The 15,360-nt window shown below is 45.8% G+C and overlaps 1 protein-coding gene across 2 annotated transcripts in view; it reads right to left on the bottom strand.

Annotated features, from left to right (window-relative positions):
- Positions 1-12,308, bottom strand: part of CS (citrate synthase) — a 31,844-nt gene extending 19,536 nt beyond the window's left edge. The window contains exon 1 of one of the 2 annotated variants that reach the window (XM_010597982.3): positions 11,907-12,308. In XM_010597982.3, coding sequence (XP_010596284.1) covers positions 11,907-11,948 — 42 coding nt within the window. In that variant the 5' untranslated portion in view covers positions 11,949-12,308. Of the gene's footprint in view, positions 1-5,017; positions 7,831-11,906 lie in introns of those variants that run through there. The other variant, XM_064284066.1, reaches the window with a different exon arrangement.
- Between the last annotated feature and the right edge of the window lie 3,052 nt (positions 12,309-15,360).

Raw genomic sequence — 15,360 nt, 5'->3', positions numbered from 1 at the left:
TTTACCCGCTGGCTGCCAAAGAAAGCTGCCTGAATGGCTGTGTACAGTACATTCAGGTTATACTCACTGATGGGGCAGGGCAGATTACGTCTGAGTCATACCAGAACTTCCACCTCCCAGCCCCCCCAACTCTGGAGGTGTGGCCACTGGGCTCTGACCCTAGGCCCTGGCTTCTGGATGCATGTCACGTGTAGCCACCCCAGTGGAACAGCAGCTGTCAGGTGAATCAGCCAGTCACCTCATTCAATAGGCCAGTTCCCTTATGGGGAAAGAATGGAAAGAGCTGTTTTCAAAGACAAGGGCCTGGCTCACAAAGTCTGACACCTGAGCTTCTCTACTGGGTAAGGGGTGTCATAATCACTAAGAGGCTTTTTCAGACCTCATATGCTGACATCCCTTGCAAGAACTCCTCTAGTGAATTTGTTGTTATTATTGATAAGAGTGGGCTGTGACTCTCAAATGTGCTAGGATGAAAAAAAAGTAAAATTATTAAAAAGAACCTCTTCCTACAGGGCCAAAGAAGGAAAAGGACTAAAAGTACATACAGGAAAGTCTACCAAAGACTTGCCCATAATACTTAGGGCATTCTTGGAATAGGGTATCGCCTAAGTTACTTACTAAGAATCGGGTGAAACTACACTCCCCTCTCCCAAATTCTGGAAATGACAGAATTCTATTTGGAAAAGCACTTATTCAATAATGTGGTGCGATGGATCACTTTTATATGGCCCTCCTAACTATGGTCTTGTAACTCCCACCAAACGACTGAGTGGAACTATGCAAATGAGGTACTTGCGGCCCACCAAGGGACTGGACAACTTGCTTTTAATGCAAATAAGCTGCATGGTATCCTTACGGGGTGGAACCATGCAAATAAGATGTATGGAAGCCTAACCCTGGGTCAGTTTTACCATCCTGCTAGGTTTAAAATGAGCCGTCCCAGAGGTGGTCGGGGTGCCTCACTACCACCATGAAAGAAGAGCCAGGAGTGACAGGAAGACCCAAAGCTATCTATAGATAAAATGCAATCTCGATCCAAATTCTGATGGCATTTTTTAACGAGATGGAGAAACAAATCACCAACTTCATATGGAAAGGGAAGAGGCCCTGGATAAATTGAACATTACTGAAAAAGAAGAACAAAGTGGGAGGCTTCATACTACCTGATTTTAGAACCTATTATATTGCCATGGTAGTCAAAACAGCCTGGTACTGGTACAACAACAGATACATAGACCAGTAGAACGGAACTGAGAACCCACTTATGAGCAGCTGATATTCGACAAAGGCCCAAGGTCCGTTAAATGAAGAAAAGACAGTCTCTTTAAAAAATGGTGCCCTAATACATGGCATAAACAGTATATGAAATATTACTAACAATGCACAGACACCAAAAGAGAAACTAGATAACTGGGAGCTCCTAAAATCAAACATTTATGCTTTTATCCAAAGACTTCCCCAAAAGAGTAAAAAGACAACTTGCAGACTGGGAAAAATTTTTTGGCTACGAAGAATTTGATCAGCGCCTAATCTCTTAAAATCCATAAGATGCTGCAAAACTGCAACAGCAAAAAGACAAAGAAGAGCCAGGAGTGGAGTGCATCCTTTGGACCCCAGGTCTCTATGCTGAGGACCTCCTAGACCCAAAACCAAACTCATTGCCATTGAATCGATTCCAACTCATAGCAACCCTATAGGACAGAGTAGAACTGCCCCAAAGAGCTTCCGAGGAGTGCCTGGTGGATTCGAACTGCTGTCCTCTTGGTTAGCAACCACAGCTCTTAACTACTATACCATCAGGGTTTCCCTCTTAGACCCAGGAGACAGTAAACTGTAATGTGAGAGAAGCAGCGGCAGAGAAAGGGCAGCAGCAGAACTAAGAGACCAGTGCAAGACGGCACAGTGGGTTTCCTTGCTCATGGAGCAAGGTGGCTACAGTAGATGTGCCAATCCACACAGTGAGAGAACTGAGTGCCTTTGGGCAGGAGGTTTACTGGTGGACTAGGGTGCCTCCGGGGACTAAATGGTGGAGCTAAAAAGCTTTGTAACACTTGTCCAAGCAGGGCGGAGGTGAGGCCAAGGGCCAGAGAGAGGCCTGCCTGTGGGCACAGCTGAGAAGCAGCTGTCCTGATTGAAGAACTGTATCCTGAGTCATTCCTGTTGCTGAACTGTAACCTGTCACTTCCCTGATAAATACCATAATTGTGAGTATTGTCTGAATTGTGTGGCCACTGCAATGAATTGCTGAACTCAGCAGAAAAGCAGAGTGTCTTGGGAGGGAGGGCTGATATCAGAACTGGTCAAATGACTGGAGGGTGGAGGTATGCCTGACCTGATCCCTAGATCAGCCTTGGACTGATGCTGATGATGCCTGTCTCTCCTTCCCAGGTGAAGTTAGAGGAGGTCAGACAACACTGTCACCATGCCACTTTTACAGTTGGTGTCAGGAGCGGCATTTATTGCAATGGCTCCAGACACATGGAAGCATGGGACTTGTAAGAAAAATACGAAGGCGTATGAAAAGTGAAACTTTTGATTCGCAGATGTTAGGTGATTACTTTGGTTATTGTTACCTCTAATGGCTGAAAGGAACGTAAGAGATGTTAGGCTGCAGCTAAGGGGAAAAAAAATCTTATCTGGATTGGCTTCAGGCAAAAGCCAGGCAGGTTAAACAAGATGATCAATGGAGGGTCAGTGTCTTCTGGTTCCACCCAGCCAGAGGCCCAAGGCCATATGCATATGACTGGGAAGATAGTCAAGGTGTGAAAACTGATATGTTTTAAAAAGGGTTATGTGTTTATCCGGGTATATTAAGGATACTGACTGTTTCTCGTACCTAGTATTGTAAAACAGGCCTAAATGTATGCTTGAAATGAATATTGGATGTTATAGATTACAGAGAAGGTATAACTCCACCTTCAGGCAATAGTTGATCAGATATGCTAAAAAGAGAATTAATTAGAGTTTGCCTGAAAGAAACACAGACTATTGGTTTGAACATAGTAGCCCCGCGTATAGAGCACAGTCATGTGTCACTTAACACCCACAATACATTCTGTGAAACAGGACGTTGTGCAAACGTGTCTAAGTTCTCGAGCAATAGCATTCACTAATTTTCCACCTCCATGTTGTTTAATAGCCTTTGGTTTCACTTCCAAATCGATACTTCTCCTTTGCCTCTTGCTGCTATCACTAGCACTGGTTTTGCTGCATTTGGGAGCCATGACGCACTTTACAGTAATATTTTTGAAAGAGACGAGACAGAGAGATAACGCCACATCACTTAAGAGCGTGATACCCAAGACTGGATGCTGCTGCCTATGAGTCAAAATGTACAGTGCTATATGGTAAACTTTTTATTTGAAAGTAGGGAAAGTTCGCGTTAAAATAATGATAGAAAGTACAGTACACACATAAGCCAGTAACACAGGTGTTTATTATGACTATCGAGACATACGTATTATGGATTATGTATGTACCATACCTTTACACATCTAGCAGGGCAACTGCTTTGTATATAAGAGATACTCGTATTGCATGTGGGAAGCTGTTGCATTAGCTACAGACAGTTAAACTCGCTAAATCCCATTCTCTGATCGGGATTTCTGAACCCTATTATAACCTTTTGGAACCAGACGTACTGTACTGTATTTTTACACAAATAACGTGCACATTCTGCATTTGTTTGCCGGCCACACCTTCCCCCCGTGAGGCACCCTCACAAGGGCCCCTATGCCAATTCTCTTCCACATGTTGCTGTTAAAAACAAAAATCAGCATAGTGCACTTATGAAAATACCTCTTGGGGGTGGGAGGGCATGGCTGGCAAACAAACACAGGAGGTATGCATTACCTGGGTAAAAATATAGGATATGTGAATGGGTGTTAGTTAAGCAGCAGATGACTGTATTGGGTCAAATCCTTGAGCCACGCTCAGAACTTTCAGAGTCAGGAAATTTGCATTTAAAAAGACATGCAGACCCACCCCTATGGCTGGTACCAATTAAGGGAGCCCACAGGGGCTAGGGATAAGCTGACCAGAACCCCCAGGAAAGCACGAAATTTGCGTTTGAAGGAAGGACCTACAGAGAAAAATACGACTTTTGTTTTTTGAACTGGGACAAGCAGTTTGCCTTAGGATGCACTGAGGCAGGAAAAGCCAGTGCCCATAAGAAGTACCTCTTTCTGGGACTGGAAGTTAAAGGGAGTTGGCAAGTAGACAGCATGTGTGCTGTGATGGACTGCTTTTCTGTGGCCCTTCTCTCCATGGTCTTGTAACTCCCACCCAAGTAACTGTGTGGGACTGCGCAAATAGGGCAATTGTGGCCCACCAAGGGGATTGGTCAGTTTTGCCATCCTGCTGGGCTTGAAATGAGCCACCCCAGAGATGGGAAGGAGAGGATCACACAACCACTACAGAAGAACAGCCAAGAGTGGAGCACAGGATCCCTGTACTGAGAAGCTCCTGGAAGCAGGAGACCAAGGGAGAAACAGCGAGCTGTAGCACTGCAGATGACAAGAAGTGGTGGCAGAGAAACGGTGGCAGGACAGACTGGCAGGAGACAGTGCAGCGGGCATACTGGCCCACAGAGCAAGAAATCTGAATGCTTTTAGGCCGAGCCTTACTGGCGGAGTGGGGTGCCTCTGGATACTTACTGGCAGAGCTGAAAGAGCTTTGTAACACTTGCCCAAGCAGGGCAGAGGCCAAGGGGCTAAAAGGGCTTTGTAACACTTGCCTGAACAGGGCAGAGGCCAAGGGACTAGAGAGAGGCGTGCCTGTGGCACGGCCGGGAAGAGGCTGTCCTGATGGAAAGAACTGTATCCTGAGTGTTCTTGAGCCTGAATTGTACCCTGTTACTTCCCTAATAAACCCCATAAACTTGAGTGTTGTCTGTGAGTTGTGTCTGGCCATTGCAATGAATTAGCAAACCCGGCAGAGAAGTAGAGTGCCGTGGGAGGGACAGCTGGTGTAAGAATTGGTAAAGATGGCGGAAAGAGGGGGCATGTCTGACCTCTACCTTGTAGGAATCAGCCTTGGGCTGCTGATCTTGATTCTTCTTCCCCATTGTGAAGTTAGGTCAGACACCGCCTCCATGCCATTTTTACAGCCTGGTATGCTCACTTGAAGTGACCACCTGGGGCCAAAAGATGAGTGGAAGTGGGGGAGGTGCAGCAATGAAGAGATGGGCTGGGGAAAAAAAAGACATGGGCAAAGTCTGGACGTGTTCCATTGGCACCCACTGACCTAGCCCACAGGGGCTAGGGATGAGCTTACCAAAACCCAACCAAATGAGGAGAGATGTTTGACACTGTGAGCTCGTGTACAGACTGCAGCAAGTTGATGGCTTGCTCTGGACTGTACTTCGCTTATGGATGCAGATGAAGATTCTTCAGATCAAGGAACACGCTTGTCCCCTCTGGGTACTGGTTTGATAGGGACAGACAATTTAGAAACTGACCGTATCAAACAGGGTGAGATAAAGACATGAAGTGGCTGGCTTACACACTTTTCTAGGTGTGCTCATACTTAAGGGGAACAAGCAAGGATCCCCATTGAATAGATTCCTCTTTTCCTGACGGGCCTGGGGAAGAGATGGGTAAAGATACTGATTGCATTATACGACTCGGTTGTGAGTGTTGACTGTTAATAGGGTTACCTGTGATTGTAAAAACTGTAATTGTAGAAAAAATAAGGGTGAAAGAGTGGACTAAGGGAGATGCACTACTGGTCTAGGGTACAGGGTCTGGACCTAAAGTTCCTTAAAGGTTTTGCTATGCTGATACCTTGTGAGGCTCCGAGAAAGGGAATAATCTCCTCTCAGGTAAATTTTATCAAACATCAGAGAGGATGAAGTGGAGACAACTTCTGGAGAACCCGACCAGATCAGATGGACACCTGCAGCAGACCTGAAGGGCTGGTATCTCAGTAACCTTACCTTGAGGCCTCTTTGCCCTACTGAAGGACAAATTGTTAACAACTGTTTTGGACGGATAAAATGATTGGGACAAGGAAATTATCCTCCAAGTATGAAGGAACCATGGCCAGAAAAGCCAGAGAGTGGCCTGTGGTGCAATGGATTGCTTTTATATGGCCTTTCTAGCCATGGTCTTATAACACCCACCAAATGACTGGGTGAGGCTATGCAAATGAGGTGCTTGTGGCCCCCCGCAAAGGGAATTGATAGCTTACTAATAATGCAAATAAAGTGGTGGTGGGACCATGCAAACAAGGTGTATGTCACCCTAATAAGGGGATTGGTTAGTTTTGTCATCCTGCTAGGCTTAAAATCAGGGCTTCGAACCAGGTTCAATCTGGTTTGAACCTCTACTAAGAATCTGCATTCCTAACAAGTTCCCAGGGGATCACCTGGGGATCTTGCTAAAATGTAGATTCTGATTCAGCATCTCTCAGGTAGAAATGCAAATTCTCAGCATGGAACTTGTTAGAACCGGTCTGAAGCCCTGCTTAAAATGAATCATCCCAGAGGCAGACAGAGAGGACCTCACTATCACCAAAAATAAGAGCCAGGAATGGAACATGTCCTTTTGACCTGGGGTCCCTGCGCTGAGAACCTCCTAGACCCAGGAGACAGCTGTAACATGAGATGGTAAGAATCAGGAGACCAGCATGGTGGGCTTCCAGACCCATGGATCAAGGATACAGTGGGTGGGCCAACCCACAGCGCAAGAGGGCCGGGTGCCTTAAGGCAGGAGGCTTACTGTCCCAGCAAGGCAGAGGTGAGATCAAGGGCCAGAGAAAGGCCTGCCTGCGGGCACGCCTGAAAAGCTGTCCTGTTAGAAGAACTATATCCTGAGTCATTCCTGATCCTGAATCGTAGGTAACCTGTTATATCCCTAGTAATAAACTCCATAATCGCTGAGTATTATCTGTGAGTTCTGTGTGGCCATTGCAATGAATTATCAAACCAATCAGAGAAGCAGAGAGTGCTATGGGAGGGGCAGCTGGTGTCAAATTGGTAAAAAAGACTAGAGGATGGAGGTATGTTTGACCTCCACCTCACAGGGATCAGCCTTGGGCTGATGTTGATGGTGATTCTCCTCCCCCTTGTGATCTAAGTGCTTCCATCATGTCATTTTTACAGGTTATTTCCCCATTATCCCTCTTAGCCTATTGTCGTTACTGGTCCACATCCAGGACCCTTACTCTAGGGGAGAAACTAATCAATTTTCTTTTACCCTCCACCCTAGGCACATTCAGACCATGTGCTGCCACATACCCAAGAGTTCCAACATTAAAAGCTTGAGAGAGATGCTCCTGGTTTTAATAGAGCCCTTGTCCTTCATCGACAAAAGATCAGAGCTTTCCAAGCCAGCAGAACTGGCTTAGCTGCTAAAGCAAACGTAATGCACTAATAACAGGTAGGAAAACCTTATGCTACAGAGGCTCCCAATGCAGAAGGAACAACTTGCATTAAGGGAAAATGAACACACATAGGACAGTGTAGGACAAAGCCTCCCCTTTCCTCAGAACCAGGTCAGAGACCTAAAGCCATTTAACATTTGTGTTTGACAGTGGTGATATTGGAAGTTGGGCTGTACCTCTTGGTCAGGCCACTGAAAAAGCTCAAGCAATCTTCAGATTTCATACTTTGACGACCCCCCCTTCATACTCACAGGAGTTTCCTTCATATTTCTACCCAAGTTTCATTTCCCAAAAGTCTCTTCCAAAAGGTTCACTGACCACTCTGAGAAAGGCAGCAAAAGATACCATTTTAGCTTCAGAAAAGAATCAATCTTAATTTTCCTTTTTGTAGAAACCTTTACTGCTCTTTTATTCAACAAATACATACATATTCCACCCCCCCCCCAGTTTTTTTTTTTAATTACACATATTGTTATGTGACCCTAGTTGCTACCCCTATAAAGCGACTGCACATTCCTCTTTTCCATCCTGGATTTCCCACACCCATTCAACCAGCTCCTACCCTTTTCTGCTTTTTCATCTCGCCTCCAGACAGGAGTTGCCCATTTAGTCTTGTGTATCTACTTGAACTAAGAAGCACACTCTTCACAAGTATCATTTTATGTCTTATATAGTCCAGTCTATTCTTTGTCTGAAGAGTTGGCTTTGGGAATCAAGAAATATTTATTGAACACCTACTTATGTGTATATTAAGTGTGCAGTAGTGAAAAAGGTATATAGGATCTGTCACCCTCCTACATTCTCAGGAACTAGAAATTCTTCCCTCATTCCTACTATGAGTTCTTGTAAGTTTTAACTCCTTACTCTTTGCTCCAGAGGCTTACAAGAAACTTTTCCTAAGGCATGGGGGTGGCGGGGAGGGGGAGGAGGGGGAGGAAGAGCATGGGGAGCCAAGAGAAAACAGCCTGAAGCCTACTGCTTAGAAGTCACTTCTGAAGCTGATCTTTAAAATAATCACAAATCCAAAGAAGAACCAAATGTTCATAAGTTTTGTATAATATATCCAGTAAAGTTGCAAACAAAAGGACAGCATATGGCTCCACTGGCCCAACAGTGATCCTAGGACCACTAATAAAGTAAAGTGCTTGAAAATATACAAGTTTCCAGATCCCATCCCACCTCTGCTGAATTAGAGGAATCTGCAATGTGAACAAGCATCTCAGGTGATTAAAAACCCACCAAAGTCTGAGTTCACAGATCTTTTAAAATAGCAACATGTTAAAAGAAATAGAGACCTAAGGAATTTGGGTAGTTGAGGGGAAGAATTGAAATCTACTCAGATCCTACGAAAGATCTAGTGCTAAAGTTGCCTCATTACAATTTAAAACAAATTCACATCCTACTCAATCAACTCTATCGCATAAAGCATTACAAGAACCAGGGCTTTGAACTGGTTCGTTCTAACATGTTCCCAGGTGATGCTAATGGGGCTGGATAAGGACCAATTCTGAGAACCACTAAGTAGAGCAGTGGTTCTCAAAACTTATTATACACAAGAATCACCTGTGGGATCTTGTTAAAATGTAGATTCTGGTTCAGTGTATGGGGGGGTGGAAATGAAAATTCTCAGCAGGGGTTCCAACTGGAATGAATCGGTTTGAAGCCCTGTGAGACCTCCTCTGGCCTTTTCTCTCAATGACTACTTCACTGCTGCCCAATGTCCTATCCATGCTGCTTGCCCACATTCGTCCTTTCACCTGCTGCCAATCTAAAGGCCTCTATGAAGAACAAAAGCAATCATCTCCCACTAACACATAATGTTTTACCACCCATTTTTCTTTGGTCCATCTAGGAAGCGTCAAGGAACTGCCATTACTTTGGACAGGCTGATAACCAAAGGGAGGGCACAGTAACCCAGAGGTGAATCGTGCCCTTGCCTTTAAAAGTTTTGGGCTTTAAGCCTAGCATTTCACAGGACAAAACTGATTTGATTTTGTTGAACCCAATTTTAGACTAGGATTAGTCTGACTACCCCAATTTCAGTGGGGTAGGTCTGCAGTAAAAGAACCTTTGGTATTAAGTGTCTTGTTTTGAAAAAGTCCAGAAATAATCCACAAACACCTCTGGACTGACTTACTCAAAGTTTATCAAATATCCTAACTTGGGAGGATGGGGCAATTTTAACAGAAGAAATAATCCCCTTTAGCTAGGGCTGGCTAAGTCACATTGACTTCAGGAGTCCAGAAGTGAAGTACTGGCCCTATTCCAGTTCTCAGCCCAAATCCAAACCAAAATCATCCATGAAAAGGCAGTTTTTACATCATAAGACTAATAGTAATGTATTATTAATATTACAGGCAATACTAAGGCCATTGCTCAGTATTAATCTGTTTGAATAAACAAGAAGTCAAATGATCTCAAGGCTCTGATCAGTCTATTCCTCCAACTCAGACGTTCATTTAAAAAATCTGCCAGTGGGTTTCAACAATACAACAATGTGTAGCATTTCTGTTTCCCAGAAAGGTTTAAAACAAAACAAAACAAAAAACTCTTCCCAGGAAAGTGCAATTAGACCTGTCCCTGAAAGTCAAAGTGGTAGGGGTCAGTTCTCCCATGTCGGAAACCTATTTAGCCTTAACAGCAAAAGTAAAGTCGACTAACAATGAAGCAGCAGGCTAATCTGGAAAGCTCAGGCAGGTGTTAGCAATGCTGACAAATTGAAAGGCTTCTTGGTATCCTGGGCAGGATGTTCTGTTCTCAGAAAATTTCCACTCTTGAGCCGGGCTTTACTAGTTTTAAGGCCCAAACACCTTCTAACGGCTTCCAATTTATAGGTTTCTGGGATCCATAGGTCCATCTCTAACAAGAAGTAAAAAAACCAATGATAGCAAGATTGTGTATCCCTGTCATCCCAAATGCTTTCTGAGCTTCCCCAGAGACTTAAAAGATGAAACAAATTCAAAAGGTAAAGTCTAAGACCTTTTTCAAATTTATTGTAGGCTTAGACTATCTGGTCTGGGTTAGCAACTCAGGAATGAGCTAATTATAGTATCCCCTATTCTGCCAAAACACTATCTAGAACTTGCTTCACTTCCCAAGAGGCTTCCTTTCCCAGAGAAGCAACAGCCAAGTAAGATAATTATCTCCCAAATGACCAGCCTCTATCTTACTGCTGGGTGCCTGGAAGAACCCCAAGGTAAATTCTACAGGTTTACCTTATCTCAGCCAACCATGCAAGATAACACACAGCAAGGCAAAAACATTTTAAAACTTTCCTTTGTTTCAGGTGTTGGCAGCTTTAATCTATCGGCAGAAGTATAAATTCTTTGCATAAGTCAAGGTCATCCCTGCTTGGATTAGAGGGCTAGTTCCCTCAGCACAGCAGTTTCTGTTTAAAGGACCAAGTTATCCACAACCAACCAAAGTCACTGCCATCCAGTGATTCCGACTCATAGCGACCCCATAGGGCTTCCAAGGCCGTGGATCTCTATGGAAGCACACTGCCACTGGTGGTTTCGAACCACCGATCTTTCAGTTAGCAGTAGATTGCTTTAACCACTGCACCACCAGGGCTCCTTACCCAGAGCCAACAGTACAGGCAATTTGAATACAAGCAATAAATATCTGGAACAATATTCTTATGATCCAAAAGGCAACAAATGTCAATTAAAGAGTCCCAAAGAATAACAGAAATTTCTACCGGGTAAACTTAATAGCAGCAAAACCTGAGCAAGTAGTAGGGCTGGTCATGTGACCTTGGCTATACTATCTCCTCCTGAGTATCTTCACTTATTACCTCTACTGTGGGGAGAACATTCTTTGCGATTCCTTCTCCAGTCACATGTGATAATCATGCAGGAGGTTTTATAGAAGCATTCCACCCCACCCAAACTATTCCTATATAAAAAGTAAGTCCAAGAGTCCCAAGGACAAACAGGACCTGAAAGTCCCACCTCTCTAGCAGGAACTGCTTCGGCTGGGTCACTAAAGGTTTAAATAACAGGGCTGGAGGAGAAGAAACAGGGAGTTCAGGAACTGACAAGGCTCTCCCTACAAGGCAGAAGGCGAAATTAGCCACTGCTCCAACTCTGCCCAAAGAACAGAATGAGCACTTCTGTTCATCCCCGCCCACCCGTTACCCCGACCTCTCCTCTCTGGAGCAAACTCCTGTGGACACACCACCTCTTTACTGGCGACTCTGATCGTGGCTCCTCCTTTTTCCTAGGCCATTCATCACCCTCTTCCACCCTATACACCTGAGAGGACAGGAGGGCCCGCCCTCCCCACCTGCATGGGGTCGCATACCAGAGGTGAGCAGCCCACTGCACACCCAGGAGCTGGAAGGCCAACGCAGCACGTGGTCTCGAGAGCTCCACGCAGGGCTGGCTGCCAGCCAAGCGTTCAGTCCCTTTAAAATGCGCAGGGGTGCGTAGGGATGGGAGAGGGAGACCCCGGCGCGCGAGGGCCTGGCAGTCGCCTCAGCCCCACCCTGAGACGGCGCGCTCCCTCCCTTAGTCGCTCACCTTGGCCCCGAAGAGCCGGGCGGCCGCAGTGAGTAAAGCCATGGCGGGCGCGCTCGGGGATCTGGTGGGTAGGGAGGGAGGGGAGAGAGCTGCGGCAGGAACGGAAGCCGCCGCCGCCGCTGCACCAGAGGCCGCACCGACCGGTAGACAAGGTTGAAAGGAGGCGGCTGAGGGAAAGGGTAGACGAACCGGCGGCGGGGCCCAGTCCGGGGTCCTCAGTGAGGCCCCGCCTACTGCCCCGAGCCGGATCCCGTCCCTCTCAGGGGACCAGCCTGGGGTAAGGCCATTGGTCCGGTGTGGATATGGGGCGGGGCCTGGGCCGTTGTCGGCGGTTGTGGCCGAGAGGATTGGACCAGCCGGATTAGGATAACGAAGGGTAAGGGTGGAGGCGGGGGATCTTGTAGGTGGCTAAGTATGTGCCTGAGAACTCAGTTAACTTCCTTCTTCGGCTTTTTCCCTTCCCTTTACACATTTGAGGTTAATTCTAAGGTATTAGAGAAAAAGCCCCAGGACCTCGATATTTGAAGGTTCTCGGGAGTCAATCCCTTAACCTATTATTGCCCGTTCCTCCTACCCCCTTGGCATGTTCTCCTGAAGAATGGCTTTGGTTAAAGACATAAGGCTATGGAGGTGATATCATGGGGACGTGGGCTGTGATTGCCAGAGTTAGCCGCTTGGTAGAGCTCATTTGAGGTCAGCACAGACCATGGTATTATAGATGCTAACAGACCGGAATGTGTGGAGAATGGGAGCAAAGGCAGGCGCCTGAATATCCAGTGCTCTTTGTGGGCTGTCAGTTCTGCTCTAGTGCCAGAAAATCCAAGTCTTAAAAACACCCCCTTAATATGAAGGCTTCCCAGCACTGGCCAGAGCCTCTAGGTCCTGGGCATTAGTCACTGCCACCCCAGTCACACACCCTATACAGCCAGACCACTCTACATCTAACCACAAGATCAGGAGCTGCAGATCAACCCCTATCCAAGATCAGGCATTAGACATCCTCTTTGTCACATCACTTCCATAGGATCTTTGGGTACCATAGGTCATTCAGTGGTGTCTGGAGAGCACAGGATAAGTGAGTACTTGGCTATACCATGTACTCACTTATCCTGTGCTCTCCAGACACCACTGAATGACCTATGGTACTAAAGTGATTTTCCACGCCACTCTCTTACCTCTTTGGATGGACAAGACCTTAGGACATTTCCACCTCCCTAAACCTGTCATTGTCATTGACCCAGGGGCAAAGGGGAATTTATAGGACCAGGGTACCTTATCTACAAACCCCAAGCCTCAAGTGAACAGTCCCTTTATCTTCTTACATAACATTAATGAGGTTCAGAGATCACAGTACCCATCTAAGTCAGGTTTTGATAGGCCTAGTTTATACACAACACAGTTTATAGCTTTTGGAGAAAAAAAAGAAAGCTTCCTTTTTTATCTTCCCAAGTTTCCTCATATCCAGTCTCATACCTACTAACGAATGCTCCTCTGGCTTGGGGATCAGATAGGTGGGTACTAGGAAAGAACGTCATAAAGAGAAGCCAAGCAATGCCCAGAGGAAGCACTGACCTCAGCTACCTCCTCAGGACTTCAAAGCTCTATTGATCAATATTTGCTCCCCATTTAGCTTCTCACAGATGATTTCCTCATAACCCTAGAATAATCTGACCTGACTCTCTTCCCTCTGGTTAATTATCCACAGAGACTAGCCAGCAGACCAGAGGACTGAACTTCAGTAACCCAAGAGATAGGTGGCATCATCAGGGTGAGGCTACCAAAGGGACAATTATTGGATGGCCTATTGGAATGTTGGCAGGAGGGATCGGTCCCTGGAGGACATCATGCTTGGTAAAGTACAGAGTCAGCAGAAAAGAGACCCTCAACGAGACGGATTGACACAGTGGCTGCAACAATGGGCTCAAGCCTAACAACGATTGCGAGCATGGTGCAGGACTGGGCAGTGTTTCATTCTGTGGTACATAAGGTCGCTATGAGTTGGAACCAACTCAACGGCACTTAACAACAACATAAGGATAACCTATTTTGGACCTCTAAGTCACTGGAGGGAGGGTGGGCAACAGCAGTGCTCTAAACCCCTTGACACAGGGCCCTGGAGCCTAGTGTCATGAACACTTTATGGACTTTTTGAAAGTTGTCGAATCCTGATACCCACTGCTTTAAGGCCAGTGGGAAAGCCCAGGCACCAAAGGGGCTAAAGGAGATCTCCCAGGAGCTGGCTTAGAATCTCTTTCTAAATATGGATGAGACCTGGAGAGGTGGGGAGAGAATGGGGAAAGATTGGAATGAATAAAGCATCCAAGTGAGCTCTAGGTCCAAATACAACTAAGTGTCTCGGAACTGGAAGCGGCAAGAGACAGAAGGCTGAGTATTGAGGTTATCATGACCTTGGGAGGACCTTTTTAAAATGGACAGGGACAATGGTGCCCCCTTGTGGCCAAGAACAAATAGGAGACTGTAGCTAACTTTAAACTCAAACTCCACCAGGAGCCCTGGTGGCTTAGTGGTTAAGAGCTCAGCTGCTAACCAAAAGGTTGGCAGTTGGGATCCACCAGCCACTCCTTGGGAACCATATACAGCAGTTCTACTCAGTTCTATAGGGTTGCCGTGAGAATCAGCTTGACGGCAGTGGGTTTTGTTAAAACTGTCCACATAGAAGCCCATGTTGCGCACTGAAGGGCTCAGTTGCCAACTAAAAGGTCAGTGGTTTGAGCCCACCAGCCGCTCCACTGGCGAAAAATGTGGCAGTCTGCTTCTATAAAGATTACAGCCTTGGAAACCCTATGGGGCAGTTCTGTTGCATCCTATAGGGTCGCTATGAGTCAGAGTCAACTTGACAGCAGTGGTTTTGGTTTTTTGGTTTGGTAAACTGTCCATACCAGTAACCTAAACACCTGCATTTAATAGCTAAAATTTATTGAGTACTTACTGTTACCAAATACTACCTAAATGTGGCATATGCATGTCTTCATTAGTCCTCACAGCAATTCTAAGGGATATAGGTGATAATAGTATCTTTAAAAAGGAGGATACCAAGGCTTAGATAAAGTATCCTGCCTAGGGTCACATAGCTCATAATTGGCATTACTAGAATTCAGACTGAGGTCTGCCTCACTTCAGAGCCTGTATCTTAACTGCTAAGCTGTACTTTTTATACGAGAGACTGTGACTTAAAAGCTGCAACTCAGAAAGGGGATTTTGAGTCATTGTCTCCTAGGGACATCAGCTTTATATGTTCCTATATTTAAAGATATTTTAAAAGATAAGGAACTATAGTCTTGTTGCGAGGTGCTGTTGAGTTGATTCCAACTCATAGCGGCCCTATATACAAAACAAAACACTGCCTGGTCCTGCGCCATCCTCACGATCATTGCTATGTTTAAGCCCGTTGTTGCAGTTACAGTGTCAATCCATCTTGTTGAGGGTCTTCCTC

This window comes from Loxodonta africana, chromosome 4 (genome assembly GCF_030014295.1).
Source record: "Loxodonta africana isolate mLoxAfr1 chromosome 4, mLoxAfr1.hap2, whole genome shotgun sequence".
In the NCBI taxonomy this organism is placed as follows: Eukaryota; Metazoa; Chordata; class Mammalia; order Proboscidea; family Elephantidae; genus Loxodonta; species Loxodonta africana.
This window is presented reverse-complemented; position numbering and strand designations above follow the sequence as displayed.